The sequence below is a fragment of the Odocoileus virginianus genome, unplaced genomic scaffold (assembly GCF_023699985.2).
Source record: "Odocoileus virginianus isolate 20LAN1187 ecotype Illinois unplaced genomic scaffold, Ovbor_1.2 Unplaced_Contig_9, whole genome shotgun sequence".
Taxonomy (NCBI): Eukaryota; Metazoa; Chordata; class Mammalia; order Artiodactyla; family Cervidae; genus Odocoileus; species Odocoileus virginianus.
Window position 1 is genome coordinate 1,264,923 of NW_027224326.1, and position 21,201 is coordinate 1,286,123.

A 21,201-nucleotide genomic window follows, 5' to 3' on the forward strand; every position below is an offset into this window, starting at 1 on the left:
GGGCTTGAAAAAAAAATTTGAAGAGGTAATAGCTGAAAACTTTCCTACTTGGGAAAGGAAATAGTCACCCCAGTCCAAGAAGCACAGAGTTTCACATGGGATTAACTCACAGAGGAACACACTAAGACATACTGTAATCAAAACGACAAAAACTTATAGAGTAAGAAAAGGAACAACGGAAAAGCAACAATAACATACAGGGAACTCCTATAATGCTAACAGCTTATTTTTCAGCAGAAAATCTGCAAGGCAGAAGGGAAGAGAATACAAACGCACAGTATCTAAGATGCATTTGAAATTAACAGATCAGCAATTTAAAACAAGCATGTATGTATACAGACTGCTATACAAAAACCTCATAGTAACTGCAAAACAAAAATCTATAATAGGCATACACAAAACAAGGAAAAAGATATCCACACATAACATTAAAGATAGTCATCAAATCATAAGAGAACAAAAGAAAGGGGGGAAAAAAAAGACCTACAGAAACAAATCCAAGACAGCTAATAAACTGGCAATAGAAACATACATATTGATAATTACCTTAAATGTAAGCAGACTAAATGCTCCAGCCAAAAAAACACAGTCTGGATGAACAGGTACAAAAACAGGACCTGTATACATTCTGCCTACAAGAGACTCACTTCAGATATAGAGACACATACTAAAAGTGATGGGATGCAAAAATGTATTCCATGAAAATGGAAATCAACAGAAAGTTGATGTAGCAATACTTATATGAAACAAAACAGACTTTAAAATAAAGAGTTACAAGAGACAAAGAAGGACATTACACAACGACCAAAAGATCTATCCAATAAGATATAATGGCTGCGTAAACATATGCAGCCAACATAAAAGTACCTGAATGTACAACTAAAATGTTAACAAATCTAAAAGGAGAATTGATAGTAACCCAATAATAATGGGAGCCATTAATAGCCACTTATATTAATGGACAAAGCATCATGACAGAAAATAAATAGGGAAACATAGGCCTTAAGTTACACATTACAGTAGATCACCTTACTGATATTTATAGAACATTCCATTTGAAAGCAGTAGAACACATATTCTTTTCAACTGCACATGGAACATTTTCCAGGACAGATCACATGCTGGGCCACAAAGCAAGACTCGGTAAATTAAACAGAAATCATATCAAGCATCTTTTTCAACCACAATGCTATGAGACTAGCGATCAACTATGAGGGGAAAAAAAAAAGCTGCCAAAAAAAAAAAAGTGGGTCATGGGTCACTGCTGAAATCAATGAGGAAATTAAAAAATATCTGGAGACAAATGAAAACACAAACATATTAATCCAAAGTCTATTTACTGGACATATCAGTTCGAAGCAATTGTTTACAGTGATGCAAACCTAACTCAAGAAGAAAGAAAAATCTCCAACAATCTAACCTTGCACCTAAAGGAACTAGAAAAAGATGAGCAAATAAAACACAAAATTAGTAGAAGGAAAGAAACCATAAAGTAAATGTTAACAGATCTAAAGGAGATATTGACAGTAACATAATAATGATGGGAGACTTAAAATAAATGAAATATAGACAAAGAAATAAAGAAGACCAATGAAACTAAGAGCTGGTTCCTTGAAAAGAAAACAAATTTGACAAACCTCTATTTAGTCAGAATCAGTGGGGGAAACACACACACACACAAAACCAAAACAAAACATAGAGAAGGCCCAAATCTATTATAAAGTCAGAAATGAAAAGGGAGAAGTTAAAACTGACACCACAGACATATGAAGGGTAACGAGACAATACTAGGAGCAACTACATGCCAACAAAATGAACAACCCAGCAGGAATGGACAAGTTCCCAGGAATGTACAATCTCCCAAGACTGAATCACAAAGAAATAGAAAGCATGAACAAACAAACATCCAGTAATTAAGTTGGATCAGTACTCAGAAAAAGTCCCAACAAACAAAAGACCAGGACCAGATGGCTTCACAGGTGCTTTCTACCAAACATTTAGAGAAGAGTTAACATCTGTCCTTCTGAAACTATGCCAACAAAACTGCAGAGGAAGCAACACTTTGACCTCACTCTATGAAGCCACCATCACCCTGATATGACAAAGATATCCCACAAAAAAGAAAATTACAGGCCATCACGTGATGAACACAGATTATTAATACAAAAGTCCTCAACAAAATATCAGCAAACTGACTTGAACAATGCATTTAAAGGATCAAATATGATTAAGTAGCATTTATTCCAGGGATACAAGAGATTTCTCAGTATCTGCAGATCAGTCAATGTGATACACCACATTAACAAACTGAAAAATAAAACCATATGATCATCTCAATAGATGAAGAAAAAATCTTTGATAAAATTCAACATCAAAATATGATAAAAACTCCTCAGAAAGTGGGCATAAAAGGAACACACCTTAATATAATAAAAGTCATATTATGAACAAACCCACAGTTAACATTATACTCAAAGGTGAAAAATTAAAAGCATTCCTCAAGGACCAGGAACAAGACAAGGATGTTCACTCTTGCCACTTTTATTCAACATAGTTTTGGAAGTCCTAGCTATGGCAATCAGAGAAGAAAAGAAATAAAAGGAATCAAAATTGGAAAAGAAGTAAAACTGTCACTGTTTGCAGATGACATGATACTATACATAGAAAATCCAAAAGATGCCACCAGAAAACTACTAGAGCTTATCAATAAATTCAGTAAAGTTGCTGAATACAAAATTAATATACAGAAATATGTTCCATTTCTATACACTAGCAACAAAATGTCAGAAAGAGAAAGCAAGGCAACAATCCCATTTACCACTGCATCAAAAGACTAAAATATTTAGGAATAAACCCAGTTAAGGAGGCAAAAGATCCGTACTCTGAAACTGTAAAGATGTTGATGAAAGAAATTTAAAACAACTCAAACAGCTGGAAAGATATACAGTGTTCTTGAATTGGAAGAATCAATATTGTTAAAATGACCATAGTACCCAAGGCAATCTACAGGTTCTATGCAATCCCTATCAAATCACCTATGGCATTTTTCACAGAACAAAAGTCTTAAAATTTGTATGGAAACACAAAAGACCTGAATAGCCAAAACAATCTTGAGAAAGAAAAATGGAGCTGGAAGACTTCAGACTATACCACAAAGGTACAGTAATCAAAACAGTATGGTACTAACATAAAAATGTACATACAGGTCAATGAAACCACACACTTATGGTCAATTAATCTACAACAAAGGAGGTAAGAATATACAATGCAGAAAAACAGTCTCTTCAATAAGTGGTGCTTGGAAAACTGGATAGCTGATGTAAAAGAAAATAGAACATTCTCTAACACCATATACACAAATAAACTTAAAATGGATTAAAGACCTAATTATAAGATATGACATCATAAACTCATAGAAGACAACATATTGAAACATTCTCAGACAAAAATCCCAGTAATATTTTGTTGTATCTGTCTCCTAGAGTAATGAAAATAAAAACAAACACCAACAAATGATATATAATTAAACTTAAAAGCTTCTGCACAGCAAAGGAAACCATAAACAAAACAAAAAGGTAACTGAGCAACTGGGAAAAACATTTAGAAATAAAGCAACTGATTAGGGATTGATTTCCAAAGTCTATAATCAGCTCTTATACCTTAGTATTAAAAAACAAACAAACCAATCAAAAAATGGGCAGAAAACCTAAACAGACATTTCTCCAAAGAAGATACAAAGATGGGCAACAGACATATGAAAAGATGCCCAATACTGCTAATTAGTAGAGAAATGCAAAACAAAACTACAATGAGGCATCAGATCATACCACTTAGAATGGCGATCATTAAAAAGTCTACAAATAATAAATGTTGGAAAGGATGCCGAGAAAAAGGAACCCTCTTCCACCAGTGGTGGGAATACACACTGTTGCAGCCACTAAAGAGAACTGTATAGAGGTTTCTTATAAATTAACAACAATAATCCTGTATTCCACTCCTGGGCATATATCCATAGAAAACTCTAATTTGAAAAGATACATGTACTCAAATGTTCATAGTAGTACTATTTACAGTAGTACAAGACATGGAATGGTCCGAGACATGGAATCAACCTACAGATCCATTGACAAATGAATGGATAGAGAAGTGGTACACATACACACTAACTGGAATATTATTCAACCATAAAGACCACCATCTGCAGCAGCGTGGACAGACCCAGAGGCCATCATACTAAGCGAAGGAAGCAAGAAGGCCAAATGCAAATATCATATGATATCACTTATATGTGGAATCTAAAAAGAAAAAATGCAAATGAACTTATTTACAAAAGAGAAATGTACTCATAAGCATAGAAAACAAACTTAGAGTAACCAAAGGGGATAACAGGGGTGGAGATAAATCAGGAATTTGGGGTTAACATATATACTGCTATATATAAAACAGGTAAACAAGGACCTACTGCATAGGACAGTGAACTATATTCAGCATCTTGTAATAACTCAGTGGAAAAGACTCTGAAAAAAACATATACACATACACATGTAATGTATGCATTCATAACTGTATACCTGAAACTAATACAACATTGTAAATTAAGTATACTTCAATTTTTAAAAAGTTTAAGGAATTACTTGATTTAAATCACAACTCAAAACCAAATATTAAAACATCAAAGTTTCTTCTATCAACACATGAAATGAAAACTAGCTTCTTACCAGACAGTAGCTAGATTGGAATGCAAATGTAAACTATGAGGAAATCTTGAGGACCTGACTGTCCAGTACTGATGAACTACATGCTGTTCCAACCAGCTTCGGGGATCTGGCTCATCTAGTGGAAAGAAATTTAGTTACATTTAAGTTATAAGAGTTAAGAAAAGAATACTTGATCAACTTTGCTACGATAGCTAGACTTAGGATTCCATTCAAATATTCAATTGAAAAAAGCTCTTTAAAATAACAGCTATCTGACAACATCTACATATATATATATAAAATCAGTTAAAACTATAAAGAGACATATATACAAAATTTAATTAGTGTCATTGCTACAAATTAAAAAAGTTACTCAATCTTAAAATGATCCCATGAATAAAAAAACACAGACAGTATATTTGAATAGTTTAATAACCATGAAAGACATTGAAATGGTAACTAAAGATGTTTCCAAGCACCCCCAAAGCCTTAGGACTAGTACTAAGCTTTGAAGGATTAGCCATCTTATACAGATTGGTGCAGAAAACAGAAAAAGGGAAAGCTACCTAACATTATGAGGCTAATAAAACCTTGCTTCTAAAACCAAATGAAGACATAATATGAAAAAGTAATTCATCAAAGAATAAAGATTAAAAATTTCCAGTTAAAAAAAGCTAATAACCCAATCCCACAATGTAGTCAAAAGAAGTTTAGCTCAGGAATACAATTATGCCGATTCACTATCAAAAAAAATCTATCAGTAAAGTAGTAGAGCAAAATAGATGAATTACAGAATTACCTCACAGATAAAGAATAGCATTTGATAAAGTTTAATATTTATTTATGATTAAAGATTCCCAGAAAAACAGGAATAAAAGTCTTAATTTTGCAAAGGCCACATATCCAGAACCTATGCCAAAACCATCACACTTAACTAAGGAATTTCATGGGCAACTTTCTTGGGATAAAAACCACTCCAGGAAATCCACACCCTTTGCTACTTCCTCTGCAGACTAGAGGGCTGGCCAGAAAAGAGACATGGTTAACATTTCATTAATAAGATATAAGAACTGGTAGTGGATAAAACTGTCGATATTTGCAAAGAATACTGATCATATATTCAAAAAACCCAATATTTTGGGAATTAACAACATATAATTAATACAAGAGTTCAGCAAGAATGCTGGGAAGAAAAGCAATTTACAAAAACCAGTGTCCCCCTACATCAGCAATAAATAAAACAAAAAATGACACTATTAACCATAACAACTATTAACACACATAAAAATCAACAAATACTCAAGATCTTGACAAAGAAAATTACTAAAATATAGTAAGACATAAAAGAATTAGAATAAATATACATATTTCCACAGAGAAGATGTCAAATCTCCCCAAGCTAAATCTATAAATTCAATGCAATCCCAATAAAAATTACAGGTAAATTTTTTTTTTTTCCAGCTGGATTTTTAAAAAGGAACTTACCAAACTGCTCCCAAAATGTCTATAGCAGAGTAAAAACCTACAAATAGCTACACCAATTTTGAAAAAGAGTAAAGGAGGTGAAGGGAAAACTTGCCTTCTGTGGGTTGAAACACATTACATAGACATATAAACAGTCTGTGCTTCCACAACTCACACTCAGGACAGAGAACTGAATATTCAGAAATAAGTGTATCAATATACAATAATTTTAGAACCACAAAGCAATGTGGAAAGAATTGATTGTTCACTAGACACTGCTGGGAAATTTGCTCCTGACATTGGAGAAAAATAAGCTGTTCTTCACTTCATATATAAGAGAAGATCTGGCGGTCACTGAAGAGCTACACAAAAGCTATAAAAGAGCAAAGAGAAGGAAAATACAGGGGAATGTTTTCATAAAGAAAAATACCAAGGTCCAAATTCATATCATGAAAAATTTACAGATTTAAGTATAATAAAATACTTTAAAAAGTCAGATTCTGTTTGAAGGATACCATGAAAATGTTAACAGGTGACCAAGGGATGTATAAAACCTTGGAATTACTATCTACATATGGGGATGGGCAGGAAGGACCTGAAACTCCAAAGAAAAGCCAGGAAAGGACATCAGTGGACACATCATATAAGGGGCAAGCCTGAGGGGGCCAAGGGATCCGAAGAACTTATCCTGAGTAGTCAGACAAACACAGATGAAAAGAGCAAACCAAATCAAAGTGGGTGCTCTCACAAGTAGGGATGAGACTGGGCCATGTCCACAAAATGGGCATGGCACCAGGGAGACGGGGAGCAGGCAGCTCAGGCGTGTCAACAAGAGAAGCAATAACACAAGCGTGGTGCTGCGAACGGCAGGATCCTACGTAGCCATCAGAGCAACAGGAAACATGCTCACAGAGCAACAGGGACAGATTAGAACAGTTAAATGGAAAGAGCCAAAAGAACAGAGGCTACACACAGCGTATTATCAGCATGCAATTTTAAAATAAAATACAACCAATTGACACAATGTCCTTTACAAGACCTCAGTGTGCTTGAGAACAGATATCAAATACATTAGAAGAGCCTGTCACTAGGCTGGCAGAGAAAGTGGAGTGAGAATCAGAAAGAGCAGATGAGCAGAAATAAGCTAAACCAAAAGGCCCTGCACAGGCTGCTGTTCATGACATTGAGCTGATTAATCCACATTCTGCCCTAAAGGTCCAACTCAATAATGAAAAAGAAAGGGAAGAGAAAAGAAACCAGAAAATTGTTAGCATGCTAAATGAGTTTTAACTACTTTACGTGCATTTGGCAAGGTTCAGGTACAATGAACAGGGCCAGGTCAGAGAGCCCAGCTTCTGGAGTCAGCTTCACAGTTGTGCACATGATAAAACCATTATAACCACATCTTTGTTTTTTATCTATAGAATGAGAAGTAGGGTTAGATGTTCTAATTTCTAAGGTTGTTTCTAGCTCTTTCTAGATTCTACCAAATCATACTTTTTCACTAAAAACAGAAAAAGCATTAAAATTTAAAATTAAACTGTATAAGATATTTTTCTTTTATTTAATCACTAACTTTAGAACCTTTTGATGAAGGTGAAAAGAGAGTGAAAAAGCTGGCTTAAAACTCAACGTTCAAAAAACTAGGATCATGGGGTCTGTCCCCATCACTTCATGGCAAATAGGTGGGGAAACAATGGAAACAGTGACAGACTTTATTTTCTTGGGTTCCAAAATCACTGCTGGAGGGTGACTGCAGCCATGAAATTAACAGATGCTTGCTCCTTGGAGGAAAAGCTATGACCAACCTAGACAGCATATTAAAAAGCAGAGACATCATCTGTCTAGTTAAAGCTATGGTTTTTCCAATAGCCATGTATGGATGTGAGAGTTGGACCATAAAGGCTGAGAGCTGAAGAACTGATGCTTTCAAACTGTAGTCCTAGAGAAGACTCTTGAGAGTCCCTTGGACTGCAAGGTGATCAGACCAGTCAATCACAAAGGAAATCAATCCTGAAAATTCATCACAAGGACTGATGCTGAAGCTGAAGCTCCAATATTCTGGCCAACTGATGCGAAGAGCCAACTCATTGGAAAAGACCCTGATGTTGGGAAAGATTGAAGGCAGGAGAAGAAGGGGATGGTAGAGAATGAGATGGTTGGATGGCATCACTGACTCAATGGATATGAGTTTGAGCAAACTCTGGGAGACAGTGAAAGACAGGGAAGCCTGGTATGCTGCAGTCCATGGAGTCACAAAGAGTTGGACATGACTGAGCAACTGAATAACAACTTTAGCAAAGCCAATCTTTCTTCAACATAAATATAAACAAACCATTTAAGACTAACAAAGTTCTCAGACCTATTAAAAAAGACCAAAATTGCACTGTAAATGCCTTTTCAACATTAATTCTATAGAGTTATAATACTTATAATGCATTACAGAAGATCTGCCAATGGTTTAAAAAGGTTTGTTTTATTAGGAAGGCAGAGCTTACCAATGTTATAAATCACATGGGACTGATTCTCAAAGCCTGCCTTTCATCCTAGAGAATTCTATTAGAGAGATGCCAGCATTCGAGAACACACAGTACCTTTCCAGATGACTCGAGGCCCCAGTTTTCTGTTTTGATCTTGTTCTTCTAACGGTGTCCTGTCCACCTGAATCCCAGAGTCCTCTCTGCTTAAGGATTGTTGATCATTTTCATCTTCACTTTCTTCAGACCAATTCTGATTTAAAGGAAGGAAATATACCTTAACCTTAGAGCACCTAACAAATGGACCTATTTAGATTAAAAGATTATGAAAATTTCAGAAGAAAAGCAAAAACTATATCAAACGAAACTTTCTACATGTTGAAAGTTACTATTACAGGATGAAATTATTTCTGGTGGCAAAAATCCCTAGATTTATAGCTCCTTAAGGGATATATATATTCATTTGATCAACTTTCTAGTACCAGTATTTTGGTGCAAAATCTTAACAAAAATTCCATAATAAACTACTCTATTTTAGTGAAGAGTGTTCCTATTTTAGATAAGTTACTACAGGACAGAAGGACCCATAAAAATAGTCTAAAAAACCTGGGGTGTATTTACATAGCAAAATGACTGCCACTCACTGGTGTGTGTACATCTGGGCCAAGGTCAATTTCTTCGCCTTCCATCAAGTATTTTCCCCAGTCAAAATCATCCTTCTTTTCTAAAATATAACAGAAGAATCTCATCAATTTTATCGAGAATATATGGGAAATATCAGAAATATATGGGAAACATCAGAAATATATGGGAAAGAAACCCCAAATTATAGTAAAAAGTTTAGCAAAACTCAAAATAAAACACATTTGAGAAATGGAAGTTCAAAAATATTGAAACACTCAATAATTGACATTCTAATATATTTAAAATTTTAATTTTTTATCTTTAGTTCTGATTTTTCTCTTTACATAATTGAAAGTTTAACTTAAAGTCATAATTTATATTTTATATGAAAATTTACAATTACAATTGCATTTCAAGACAACAGAAATATTTATTTCATACATTTATTTACAACTTTTTATAAACTCTCAATGTCTAGTAATTATATCATAAAACCAATTTCTCTCTTATTTGGTAACATACCCGTTTCTTTATTTCTTGGTGTTTCCACATAATTGCTGTTCGAAGGAGAATCAGACAGAGACAGAAGAAGTGATAGTATGGAATAATGTACATCTGTCTTTAAAACAAGAAATGAAAAATATGAATCACTGAGGTTGGTAAGAGTTTTCTAAACTAGTTTGAGTAAACAAAACTTCACCCCAGGACTTCCCTGGACATCCAGTAGTTAAGACTTGGAACTTCCACTGCCAGGGGAACGTGTTTGATCCCTGGGTGAGGAACTAAGATCCTGTATGCCAATTTGGTGCAGGCCCCTCCCTCAAAAAAAAAACCAGATTACCTCACAATAATTATGTCCCCAATTTTTTTGGTGTGCTTCAAGAAAACAATCATACCTAAATAAATTTCAATCTCTAAATTGCTTTTATAGTTCAAACATGTACAGATAGAGGAACCTGTGCAATAATGCACTACCTGAATCATAATGAGGAACTGTCAGAAAAACCTACACTGAAGGACAAGCTACCAAATAATTAGCCTGCTCTCTTCAATAATGTCAAGGTCAGAAAAAAAATGGTGAGGAATGTTCTGGATCAAAGGATACCAACTGGTGAACCTGAACAAAAAGTACACAGACGTTTTTCTTACTATTCTTCAACTTCTATGCTTTTTCAAAACTTAAACTGCATTTATAAAAATCACATTTAAAAAGGGGTCAAAGTTAAAAACACTCCAAATAAGCAAACTATGCATGGAAACTATGCACTCTAAACTATGCATGGAAAGGAGAGAGGAGATGAATTAAATTTAAGGAATGGAAGGGAAGTTTCAGGTAACCTCTCCCTATTATATAATGTGTGGTACTTCATGTACATCTTCATAGGGTTTATCATAATTATAACTAAGTAGCTATTCAATAACTATTTGGGTAGTGATGATCATGTATTGCTTATTCTGTATTCCTACAACCCAATGATGCTGGGGACACAGAATACACCTGGAAAACTTTCCTAGGTATAAGGCAATGTATGGCCAGTAAGATCGCAAGAGCTGCCTTTTTTTAGATAATTTCTCTGCTTGGAAATGCCTTAACTTCCTTTAACCAAAAAAAGAAAAAAATGAAACTTTAATTCCATAGAGAAAAGTGGTCTAAAATGTAAATACTTGAAGAAAATAACTCCCAATATCTATTACTTTGTGGTAATCACTTACACCAGATTGCTTATTCTGAAAAGGCTCTGTACACCTGAAACTATAGTTTCATGTATTAGTAATAACATACTGGTGGGATCAAGGAAAAAAGACTGCTGCTAACAGTTAGGAATCTGGAAGCTAACATTTAGATGATATAGGAGACTGTCTAAGATGGTGCATTGGGAAGCTCATCTCCTATAGTCACACCAAAATTGCAACTATTTACAGAGCAACTAATAGTGAGAATGATGGCTCAGTGGTAAAGAATCTGCCTACCAACACAGGAGAGGCAGGTTCAATCCCTGGGTCAGGATGATCCCCTGGAGAAGGAAATGGCAACCCACTCCAGTGCTCTTGCCTGGGAAATTCCGTGGACAGAGGAGCCTGATGGGCTACAGTCCATGGGCTTGCAAAAGAGTCAGACATGGTTTAGCAATTAACAACAACGATTGGTGAGAATACCCCTGCAGGCTAGCAGAAACATCTTCTACAACTAAAGAAATAAAGGAGGAATCACAGTGAGATGGGTTAAGAGATGGGGACATGGTATAGTCAAGATCCATGCACCCAGTTAAAATTATCCTCCGACAGATGGGAGTTCTCCCCAAGGAGTGAGGGGTCTGAGCCACACATCTGGCTTTGCAGCCTTGGAGTTCTGCACTGGAAAGATGAGCCTCTAGAACTTCTGGCTGTGAAGGCCAGTAAAGCTTATATTCAAGTGACCCAGAAGGCTATGGGAAATAGACTTCACTCTTAAAGGGTGAACACACAAATCTCACATGCTCTAGGACCCAGGGCATAAATAGCAATTTGAAAGGAGCCTCAGTCAAACCCACCTGCTGATCTTGGAGAGCACCCTGAGGACACAGATGCTGGTGACAGCCAGCTTGGAGAGCTTGTTCTACAAGGACATGAGTGCAAGCAAGCACCACCTTGGAGTATTTCTCCAGCCTATTAGCACAAGGGGTTTACCTGCCCAACAGCCAAACAGCAACAATCCTAGGGCACCCAGGCAGGCTGCCAGCCATGTGGAGACCAAGGCCCAACTAGCAGTGTGTTCAGGACCAGACTCCCCCAAGAGTGGACCAGCACAGGGCCTTCCTGGGTCCTGAAGCCAGCTGTGCCAGGCACCAGCACTGCCCCCCAGCAACTGGCAGACCCAGATGAGGCCAGCTCATGCAGCCAACTGTGCTAAGGATCAGCCCTATGTACTCGTGTGCCTACAACAGCCAGCCCACAACAGAAGGGTCCATGTGGCCCATGGAGGGGATACTCATAGAGCAAACAGCTCTGCTGACCAGAGGGCAGTGCTCTGCTGGGGACCCAAAGACATCTCTTACATAAGGCCACTTCTACAAAATTGGGAAACATGAGCATTCTACCTAATGAACAGAAATAAAAACAGAAGATCAGGGAAAATGAGGTGACAGAAAAATATGTTCCAAATGATGGAACAAGATGCCAAAAAAAAATAAGAAGCAAAGTGGAGATAAGCAATCTACCTGGTAGAGTTTCCCAAACTTGAGAGAAGAAAGAATGAACACAATGAGAAGCATAACAAAAAGTTAGAAAACACAAAGAAAAACCAAACAGAGGTGATGAATATAATAATTGAAATTAAAAATACACTAGAAGTAATTCACAGTAGATGAGATGATATAGAGGAATGAATGGATCAATGAAGTATAAGATGGCATACTGGAAATCATGCAAGCTGAACAGGAAAAAAAATTAAAACAAGGATAGTTCAAGAGAGTTCTGGGACAATGTCAAGAATATAACATTTATATTATGGCGGGGGTGGGGGTGATAGTCCCTGAAGAAGAAGGAGAAATGAGCAGAGAACTTATTTGAAGGGATAATAGCTGAAAAATTATTTAACATGAGAAAGGAAACAGACATCTAGCTCAGAAACACAGAGTTCTAAACAAGATCAACCAAAAGAGATCCACCCCAAGATACACTGTAACTAAAATACAAAACATTAAAGCTAAAGAGAGAATCTTAAAGTCAGTAAAGAAAAGCAATATTACTTTTGAAGAAATCCCCTTAAGGCTATCAGCTGGGTTTTTGTGGAAACTTTCCAGCCCAGAATGGAGTAGCATGATACATTTAAAGTGATGGAATAAAAAAAAAAAAACACCCTACAACCAAGAATACTCTACCCAGCAAGGCTACATTCAGATTTAAAGGACAGATCAAAAGTTTTACAAATAAGCAAAAGCTTAAAGTGTTCAGCAGCACCAAACCAGCTTTTCAAGAATTGTTAAAGGGACTTCTTTAAATGGAAAAGGCCACATTTAGAGATAGAAAATTACAAAAGGAAAATTCTCACTGGTAAAGATGAATATACATTAAAGGTAGTAAATCAGCCACTTACATAGTTAGTAGGAAGGTTAAAAGATTAAAATAATAAAATGGTCTATATCTACAATAAGTAATTAGTATTAGTCATTCAGCTGTGTCCAAATCCTTGTGACCCCATGGAATATAGCTCTTCAGGCTCCTCTGATAAATGATCTATATCCACAGGAAGTAATTAAGGGATATAAAAAACAAAAAGAAAATATTAAAACATCAAAATCAAATGTTGGGGGGTAACACAGGGTTGTGAAGTGTGTTCAAACTTAAGAGATCAGCAACTTAAAATAATCATGAATATATAAAGCCTGTTATATAAAAATCTCATGGTTATCACACACCAAAACCCTATAATACACACATACACACACAGATAGAAATCCAAATATTAACACTAAAGATAGTCATCAAATCACAAGAAAAGAGAACAAAAGAAGAAATGAACAACAACCAAAAATAAATCCCAGAACAATTAACAAAATGGCAATGAGAACACACCTATCACTTATTTGTTTGTGGCTGTGCTGTGCAGCTTGCCATATCTTAGTTCTCTGACCAGGGACTGAACCCATGCTCTGGGCAGTGAAAGCAAAACCACTCCCCAACAGGGAATTCCCTCAATAATGACTTTAAATATAAACAGACTCAAAGGCTCCAATCTAATGACAAAGTGTGGCTGAATGGATACAAAAACAATACCCATATAGATGCTGCTCATAAGAATCTCACTTCAGATCTAAAGGTGAAACATGCAGATGGAAAGTGAGCAAATGGAAAGAGGATTCCCACACAAATGGCAATTAAAGCTGTGGTAGTAATACTTAAACAAGACGAGAGCCCTTAAAACAAAGACTGCAAAAGGAAACATGGACATCACACAATCACCAAAGGGTTAACCCGAGAAGATACAACATCTGTAAATGCAGAAGAACCCAACTTAGGAGGACCTAAATATAGAAATCAAATAACAAACATGGAGAAAAATGACAGTAACACAATAACAGTAGGGGCCGTCTTTCCATCCACAATGGACAGATCATCTAGACAGAAATAAATTAGGAATCACTGGCCTTAAGTGATATATTAGGTCAGATGGACTTAACAGATATATGTAGGGCATTTCATCCAAAAAAAGCAGAATACACATTCTCCAGGAAAGATCACATACTAGAACACAAAATAAGACTCAGTAAATTTAAGAAGACTAAAAATCAGTTCAGGCATCTTTTCTGACCACAATGCTATGAGACTAGAAATCAACTACAATAAAAAAAAACTGCAAAAAAAACAAAAACAAAACCATGGGAAACTAAATAATATGCTACTAAAGAACCAATGGGTCACTGATGAAATCAAAGAGGAAATCAAACATATCTAGAGACAAATGAAAAAAGAATATGATTCAAAAATCTATGGGACACAGCAAATGCAGTTCTAAGAGGGATGTTTACAGCAATACAATCTTAATTCAGAAAAAAGAAAAATATCTAGTAAACAACATAACCTCACTGTGGGAACTAGAAAAAGAACAAATAAAACCCAAAGTTAGTAAAAGGAAAAAAATCATAAAGATTTATGGCAAAAATAAATGAAATAGAGACAAAAATATAGAAAAGATCAATGAAACTAAGAGTTGGTTCCTTGAAAAAATAAACAAATTTAATAATTTATCAGACTCATCAAAAAAAGAAAGAAGACCCAAGTCAATACAATCAGAAATGGAGAAGTTATAACCCACACCACAGAAATACAAAGGGTAATAAGACACTACACAAAGATGTATATGTCAATAAAATGAACAATCTAGAAGAAATGGACAAATTCCTGAGAATGTACAGTCTCCCAAAAGTGAATCAGGAAGAAACAGAAAATATGAACAGACCAATTACCAGTAATCAAATCCAACTGGTAACCAAGAAGTTTCCAACAAACAAAAGTCCAGGACTAGATGGGTTTACAGGTGAACTCTACCAAATGTTTAAGAAGAGTCAGCATCTATCCTTCTGAAACTATTTCAAAATACTACAAAGGAAGGAACACTTTTGACATCATTCTAGGAGGCCACCATCACCGATACCAAAATCAGAGAAAAATATCACACACAAAAAGAAAATTAAAGGCCAATATCACTGATGAACACAGATGTAAAAATGCTCAACAAAATATTCAAATGATACATTAAAAGGGTCATATATCATGATCAACTAGAGTTTATCCCAGGGATTAAGGATGATTCAAATCTGCAAATTGATATGATACATCACATTAATAAACTGGAAAATAAAAATTATATGGTCATTTCAACAGAAGAAGAAAAAAGCTTTTGACAGAATTCGATATCCATTTATGATAAAAACTCGTGAAAAAAAAAATATATAGAAAGAATACACCTCAACATAATAAATGCCACATATGATATGCCCACATCTAACATTGTATTCAAAGGTGACAGCATCTTCTCTTAACATCAGACAAAAGACAAGCATGACCAATTTTGTCACTTCTATGCAACACAGTCTTAGCCACAGCAATCAGAAAAGGAAAAGAAATAAAAGGAATCCAAACTGGAAAGAAGAAGTAAAACTGTTACTGCAGATGACATGATAATATATATATATAAATCCTAAAGATGCTACAATAACACTATTAGAACTATTTCATGAATTCAGTAAAGTTGCAGGATACAAAATTAATATACAGAAATCTGTTGCATTTCTATACACTAACAATGAATTATGAGAAGGAAAAATTAGGAAAACAATCCCATTTACAATTGCATCAAGAATAAAATACTTAGGAATGACTCTAATTAAGAATGTATAACAACTATACTTGGAAAAAACACACTGGTGAATGAAACTGAAGATGACACAAAGAAATGAAAAGATCTACGGTTGTTACGTATTGGAAGAATTCATACTGTTAAGATGACAACATTAGTCAGTAATCTACAGATTTAATGCACCTATCAAAATACCAATGGTACTTTTCACAGAACTACCACAAATAATTCTGAAATTTGTATGGAAACACAACAGATCCTAAATAGCCAAAACAAATTTGAAAAGGAAAAACAAAGCTTGAGGTATCACACTCCCTTATTTCAAACTACACTATAAAGTTACAGTAACCAAAACAGCATGATACTGACACAAACACACACACACATCAATGGAACAGAACAGAGAGCTCAGAGCTGAGCCCAAATTTGTACGGTCTATTATCCCATGACAAAGAAAACAAGAATATACAATGGGGAAAAGACAGTCTCTTCAATAAATGGTGTTGGGAAAACTGGACAACTACATGCAAAAGAATCAAGGCAGACAACTTTCTTACATTATGCACAAAAAGTAAATTAAAACTGGATAAAAATCAAATATAAGACCTGAAACCATAAAATTCTGAAAAAGAAACAGGTAGTACATTGTTTGACAGCAGCCTTAGCAATATTTTGGGGGATGCTTCTCAAGCAAGGGAAAAAGGGAAAAATAAATAACTGGGACAACATCAAACTTAAACACTTTTATACAACAAAGGATAATAACAAAGTGAAAGGCCATCTACTGAATGTGAGAAGATACTTACAGACAATGTACCTGAAATAGGTATATATCCAAAATACACAAAGAACTCATAGCTCAACATAAAAAAATAAAATCAGATTAAAAAATGGGCAAAGGATCTGAATATACATTTCCCAAAGAAGACACACAAAGGGCCAGACACAGGAAAATATGCTCAACACCAGCCATCATAAGGGAAATACAAATTAAAATCACAATGAGATATTGCCTCACACTTGTCAGAATGGTCATTATGAAAAAGAAAACTAGAAGTGCTGGAAAAGATGTGAAAAAAAAAGAAGTCTTGGACACTGGTGGCGGGAATGAAAATTGGTAGTCACTACGGAAAACAGTATGTAGAATCCTAAAAAAAAATAAAAACAGGGAGTTTCCTGGCGGATTCAGTAGTTAGGATTCTGGACTTCTATGGCCATGGCCCAAGTTCAATCCTTAGTTGGAGAGCTAATATCTTGCAAGCCACATGGTGTGGCCAAAACAAACAAACAAACAAACAACCCCATAAGATCCAACAACTCCACTTCTTTTGGTATTTATGTGAAGAAAACAAAAACACTAAATTGAAAGAATATATGCATCATCCCTATGCTCATTGTAGTATAATTACAACAGCCAAGACATGAAAGAATTTAAGTGCTCACAGATAGATGAGTGGATAAAAAAGAAGTGGCATATATATACAGTGGAATATTATTCAGCCATTAAAAAGAATGAAATCTTGACTTTTTTGACAGTAGGGATGAACCTACAGGATAACATGCTTAAGTGAAATAAGTCAGAGAGACAAAGACAAAGACTGCATCATTTCACTTATACGTGGAATCTAAAACGCAAAACAAATGAACAAAACCAAATCAAATATAAAAAAACAGCAACAAAGTCAAAGATACAGAGAATAGCAGCTAACCAAAGAGGAGAAGGATGGGGAATGAGTGAAATAGGTGAGGGAGAGTAAGAGAAACAAACTTTCACTTACACAATAAATGAGTTATCATGGGGAAGAAATGAATACTAGTGGGAACAGTCAATAATATTACAATAACTCTGTATGGTGACACATGGTAACTAGAAATACCGGATGACTGTGTTGTGCATCTAACACAGTGTTGTAGTTTAGTTTAACTGCACTTCAATTAATTATAACATGGGCTAATTGCTCTTTTATGCTCCCTCTTACTGACGCTATTAGTAACTGCCTTCTGTTCTTCCTCCAGTAGCATACTGGATACCTTCCAACCTGGGGGGGCTCATCTTCTGGTGTCATATCTTTTAACCTTTTCATACTGACCATGGGGTTCTCCAGCCAAGAATACTGGAGTAGGTTGCCATTTCCTTGTCCTGGGGATGCTGTATTGTCAGAAGTCTTCACTATGACCCTTCCATCTTAGGTAGCCTTGCATAGCATGGCTCATAGCTTCATTGAGTTATACAAGTCACTTCAAAACAACAAGGCTGTGATTCATGAAGGGGAAGAGCAGAGGGTAAATACTAGTAGGTCTATAAGAGTGAAGCAGCTCGGTCAAAGTGGGAATGACACTCAGCTGTGGATGTGTCTGGTGGTGAAAGTAAAGTCTGATGCTGTAAGGAACAATACTGCATAGGAACCTGGAATGTTAGGTCCATGAATCAAGGTAAATTGGACATGGTGAAGCAGGCAATGGCAAAATTGAGCACTGATATCTTAGGAATCACTGAACTAAAATGGATGGGAACCGGGAGAATCTAATTCAGATGACCGTTATATCTACTTTTGTTGTTTAGTTGCTAAGTCGTGTCAGATTCTTTGAAACCTCACGGGATGTAGCCCACCAGGCTCCTCAGTCCTTGGGATTTCCCAGGCAGCAATACTGGAGTTGTTTGCCATTTTCTTCTCTGTGGGATCTTCCTGACCCAGGGATCAAACCCACATCACCTGCTTGGTAGGCAGATTATTTACCACTGAGCCACGTGGGAATCTCATTTTTATCTACTACTGTGGGCAAGATCCCTTTACAGAAATGTAGTAGCTCTAATAGTCAACAAAAGAGTCAGAAATGCAGTACTTGGGTTCAATCTCAAAAACAACAGGATAATCTCAGTTCATTTCCAAGGCAAACCACTCAACATTGCAGTGATCCAAGCCTATGCCCCAACCACTGACGCCAAAGAAGATGAAGTTGATCAGTTCTATGAAGACCTACTGGGGCTTCCTTGGTGGCTCAGTTAGTAAAGAATCTGTCTGCAATGCAGGAGATCCCAGTTCGATCCCTGGGTCGGGAAGATGCCCTGAAAAAGGGAATGACTATCCACTCCAGTATTCTTGCCTGGAGAATTCCACAGACAGAGGAGACTGGCAGGGTACAGTCCATGGAGTAGCGAGGAGTTGGACACGACTGAGCTAATAGGACTACTACTACACTATGAAGACCTACAATACCTTCTAGAACTAACAACAAAAAAAGATGTCCTTTTCATCATAGGAGATTGGAATGCAAAAGTAGGAAGTCAAGAGATACCCAGAATAACAGGCAAGTTTGGCCTTGGAGTACAAAATGAAGCAAGGCAAAGGCTAACAGTTTTCCAAGAACACACTGGTCATAGAAATACCCTTTTCCAACAACCCAAGAGATGACTCTACACATGGACATCACCAGATGGTCAATACCAAAATCAGATTGATTATGTTCTTTGCAGCCAAAAATGGAGAAGCTCTATACAGTCAGCAAAAACAAGACCTGGAGCTAACTGTGGCTCAGATCATGAGCTCCTTATTGCAAAATTCAGGCTAAAATTGAAGAAAGTAGGGAAAACCGTTCAGGTACGACCTAAATCAAATCCTTTATGATTATGCAGTGGAAGTGACAAATAGATTCAAGATTAGATCTGGTAGACAGAGTGTCTGAAGGACTATACAGAAGGAGGTTTGTATACAAGAAGGCAGTGACCAAAACCATCCCAAAGAAAAAGAAATGCAAGAAGGCAAAGTGGTTGTCTGAGGAGGCTTTACAAATAGCTGAAGAAAGACAAGAAATGAAAGGCAAAGGAGAAAGGGAAAGATATACCCAATGGAATACAGAGTTTCAGAGAACAGCAAGGAGAGATAAGAAAGCCTTCTTTAATGAACAATGCAAAGAGACAGTGGAAAACAAAAGAATGAGAGACTAGTGATCTCTTAAGAAAACAGGAGATATTCAAGGGAACACTTCACGCAAGTATGGGCATGATAAAGGATAGAGACTGTAAGAACCTAACAGAAACAGGAGTGATTAAAAAGAGGCGGCAAGATTACACAGAATCATACAAAAAGGTCTTAAAGACTTGGATTACCAAGCTGATGTGGTCACTCACTGAGAGCCAGACATCCTGGAGTGTGGAGTCAAGTGGCCCTTGGGAACATCACTATGAACAAAGCTAGTGGAGGTGATGGAATTCCAGCTGAGCTATTTATAATCATAAAAGATGATGCTGTGAAAATGCTGCACTCAGTATGCCAGCAAATTTAGAAAACTCAGTAGTGGACACAGGACTGGAAAAGGTCAGTTTTCATTCCAGTCCCAAAGAAGGGCAATGTCAAAGACTCTTCCATCTACCATACAATTGTGCTCATTTCATATGGAAGCAAGATTATGCTCAAAATCCTTCAAGTAAGGCTTTAGCAGTACATGAACCAAGAACTTCCAGATGTACAAGCTGAGTTTAGAAAAGGCAGAGGAACCAGAGATCAAATTGCCAACATCTGTTGGATCATAGAAAAAGCAAGAGAATTTCAGAAAAACATCTACTTCTGCTTCATTGACTACACTAAAGCCTTCAACTGTGTGGATCACAACAAACTGTGGAAAATTCTTAAAGAGATGGGAGTACCAGACCACCTTACCTGTCCTCCTGAGAAACCTGTATGTGGATCAAGAAGCAACAGTTAGAACTGACATGGAACAACAGACTGGTTCCAAATAGGAAAAGGAGTACGTCAAGGCTGTATATTGTCACCCTGCTTATTTAACTTATATGCAGAGTACATCATGAGAAACGCTGGGCTGGAGGAAGCACAAGCTGGAATCAAGATTGCTGGCAAAATATCAACAACCTCAGATATGCAGATGACACCACTCTAATGGCAGAAAGTGAAGAGGAACTAAAGAGACTTTTGATGAGGGTGAAGGAGGAGAGTGAAAAAGCTGTCTTGAAACTCAACATTCAGAAAACTAAGATCATGGCATCTGGTCCCATCACTTCATGGCAAATAAATGGGGGAAAAGTAGAAGCAGTTTCAGCTTTTACACTCTTGGGCTCCACAATCACCATGGATATTGACTGCAG

The 21,201-nt window shown here is 36.3% G+C and overlaps 1 protein-coding gene across 1 annotated transcript in view; it reads right to left on the reverse strand.

Moving 5' to 3' along the window:
- The window catches only part of TUBGCP5 (tubulin gamma complex component 5), a 55,318-nt gene that overhangs the window by 24,477 nt on the left and 9,640 nt on the right, over positions 1-21,201 (reverse strand). The window contains exons 4-7 of the mRNA XM_020906831.2: positions 9,785-9,881; positions 9,283-9,362; positions 8,756-8,891; positions 4,719-4,833 (exon numbers count right to left, since the gene is read on the reverse strand). Coding sequence (XP_020762490.1) covers positions 4,719-4,833; positions 8,756-8,891; positions 9,283-9,362; positions 9,785-9,881 — 428 coding nt within the window. The remainder of the gene's footprint in view (positions 1-4,718; positions 4,834-8,755; positions 8,892-9,282; positions 9,363-9,784; positions 9,882-21,201) is intronic.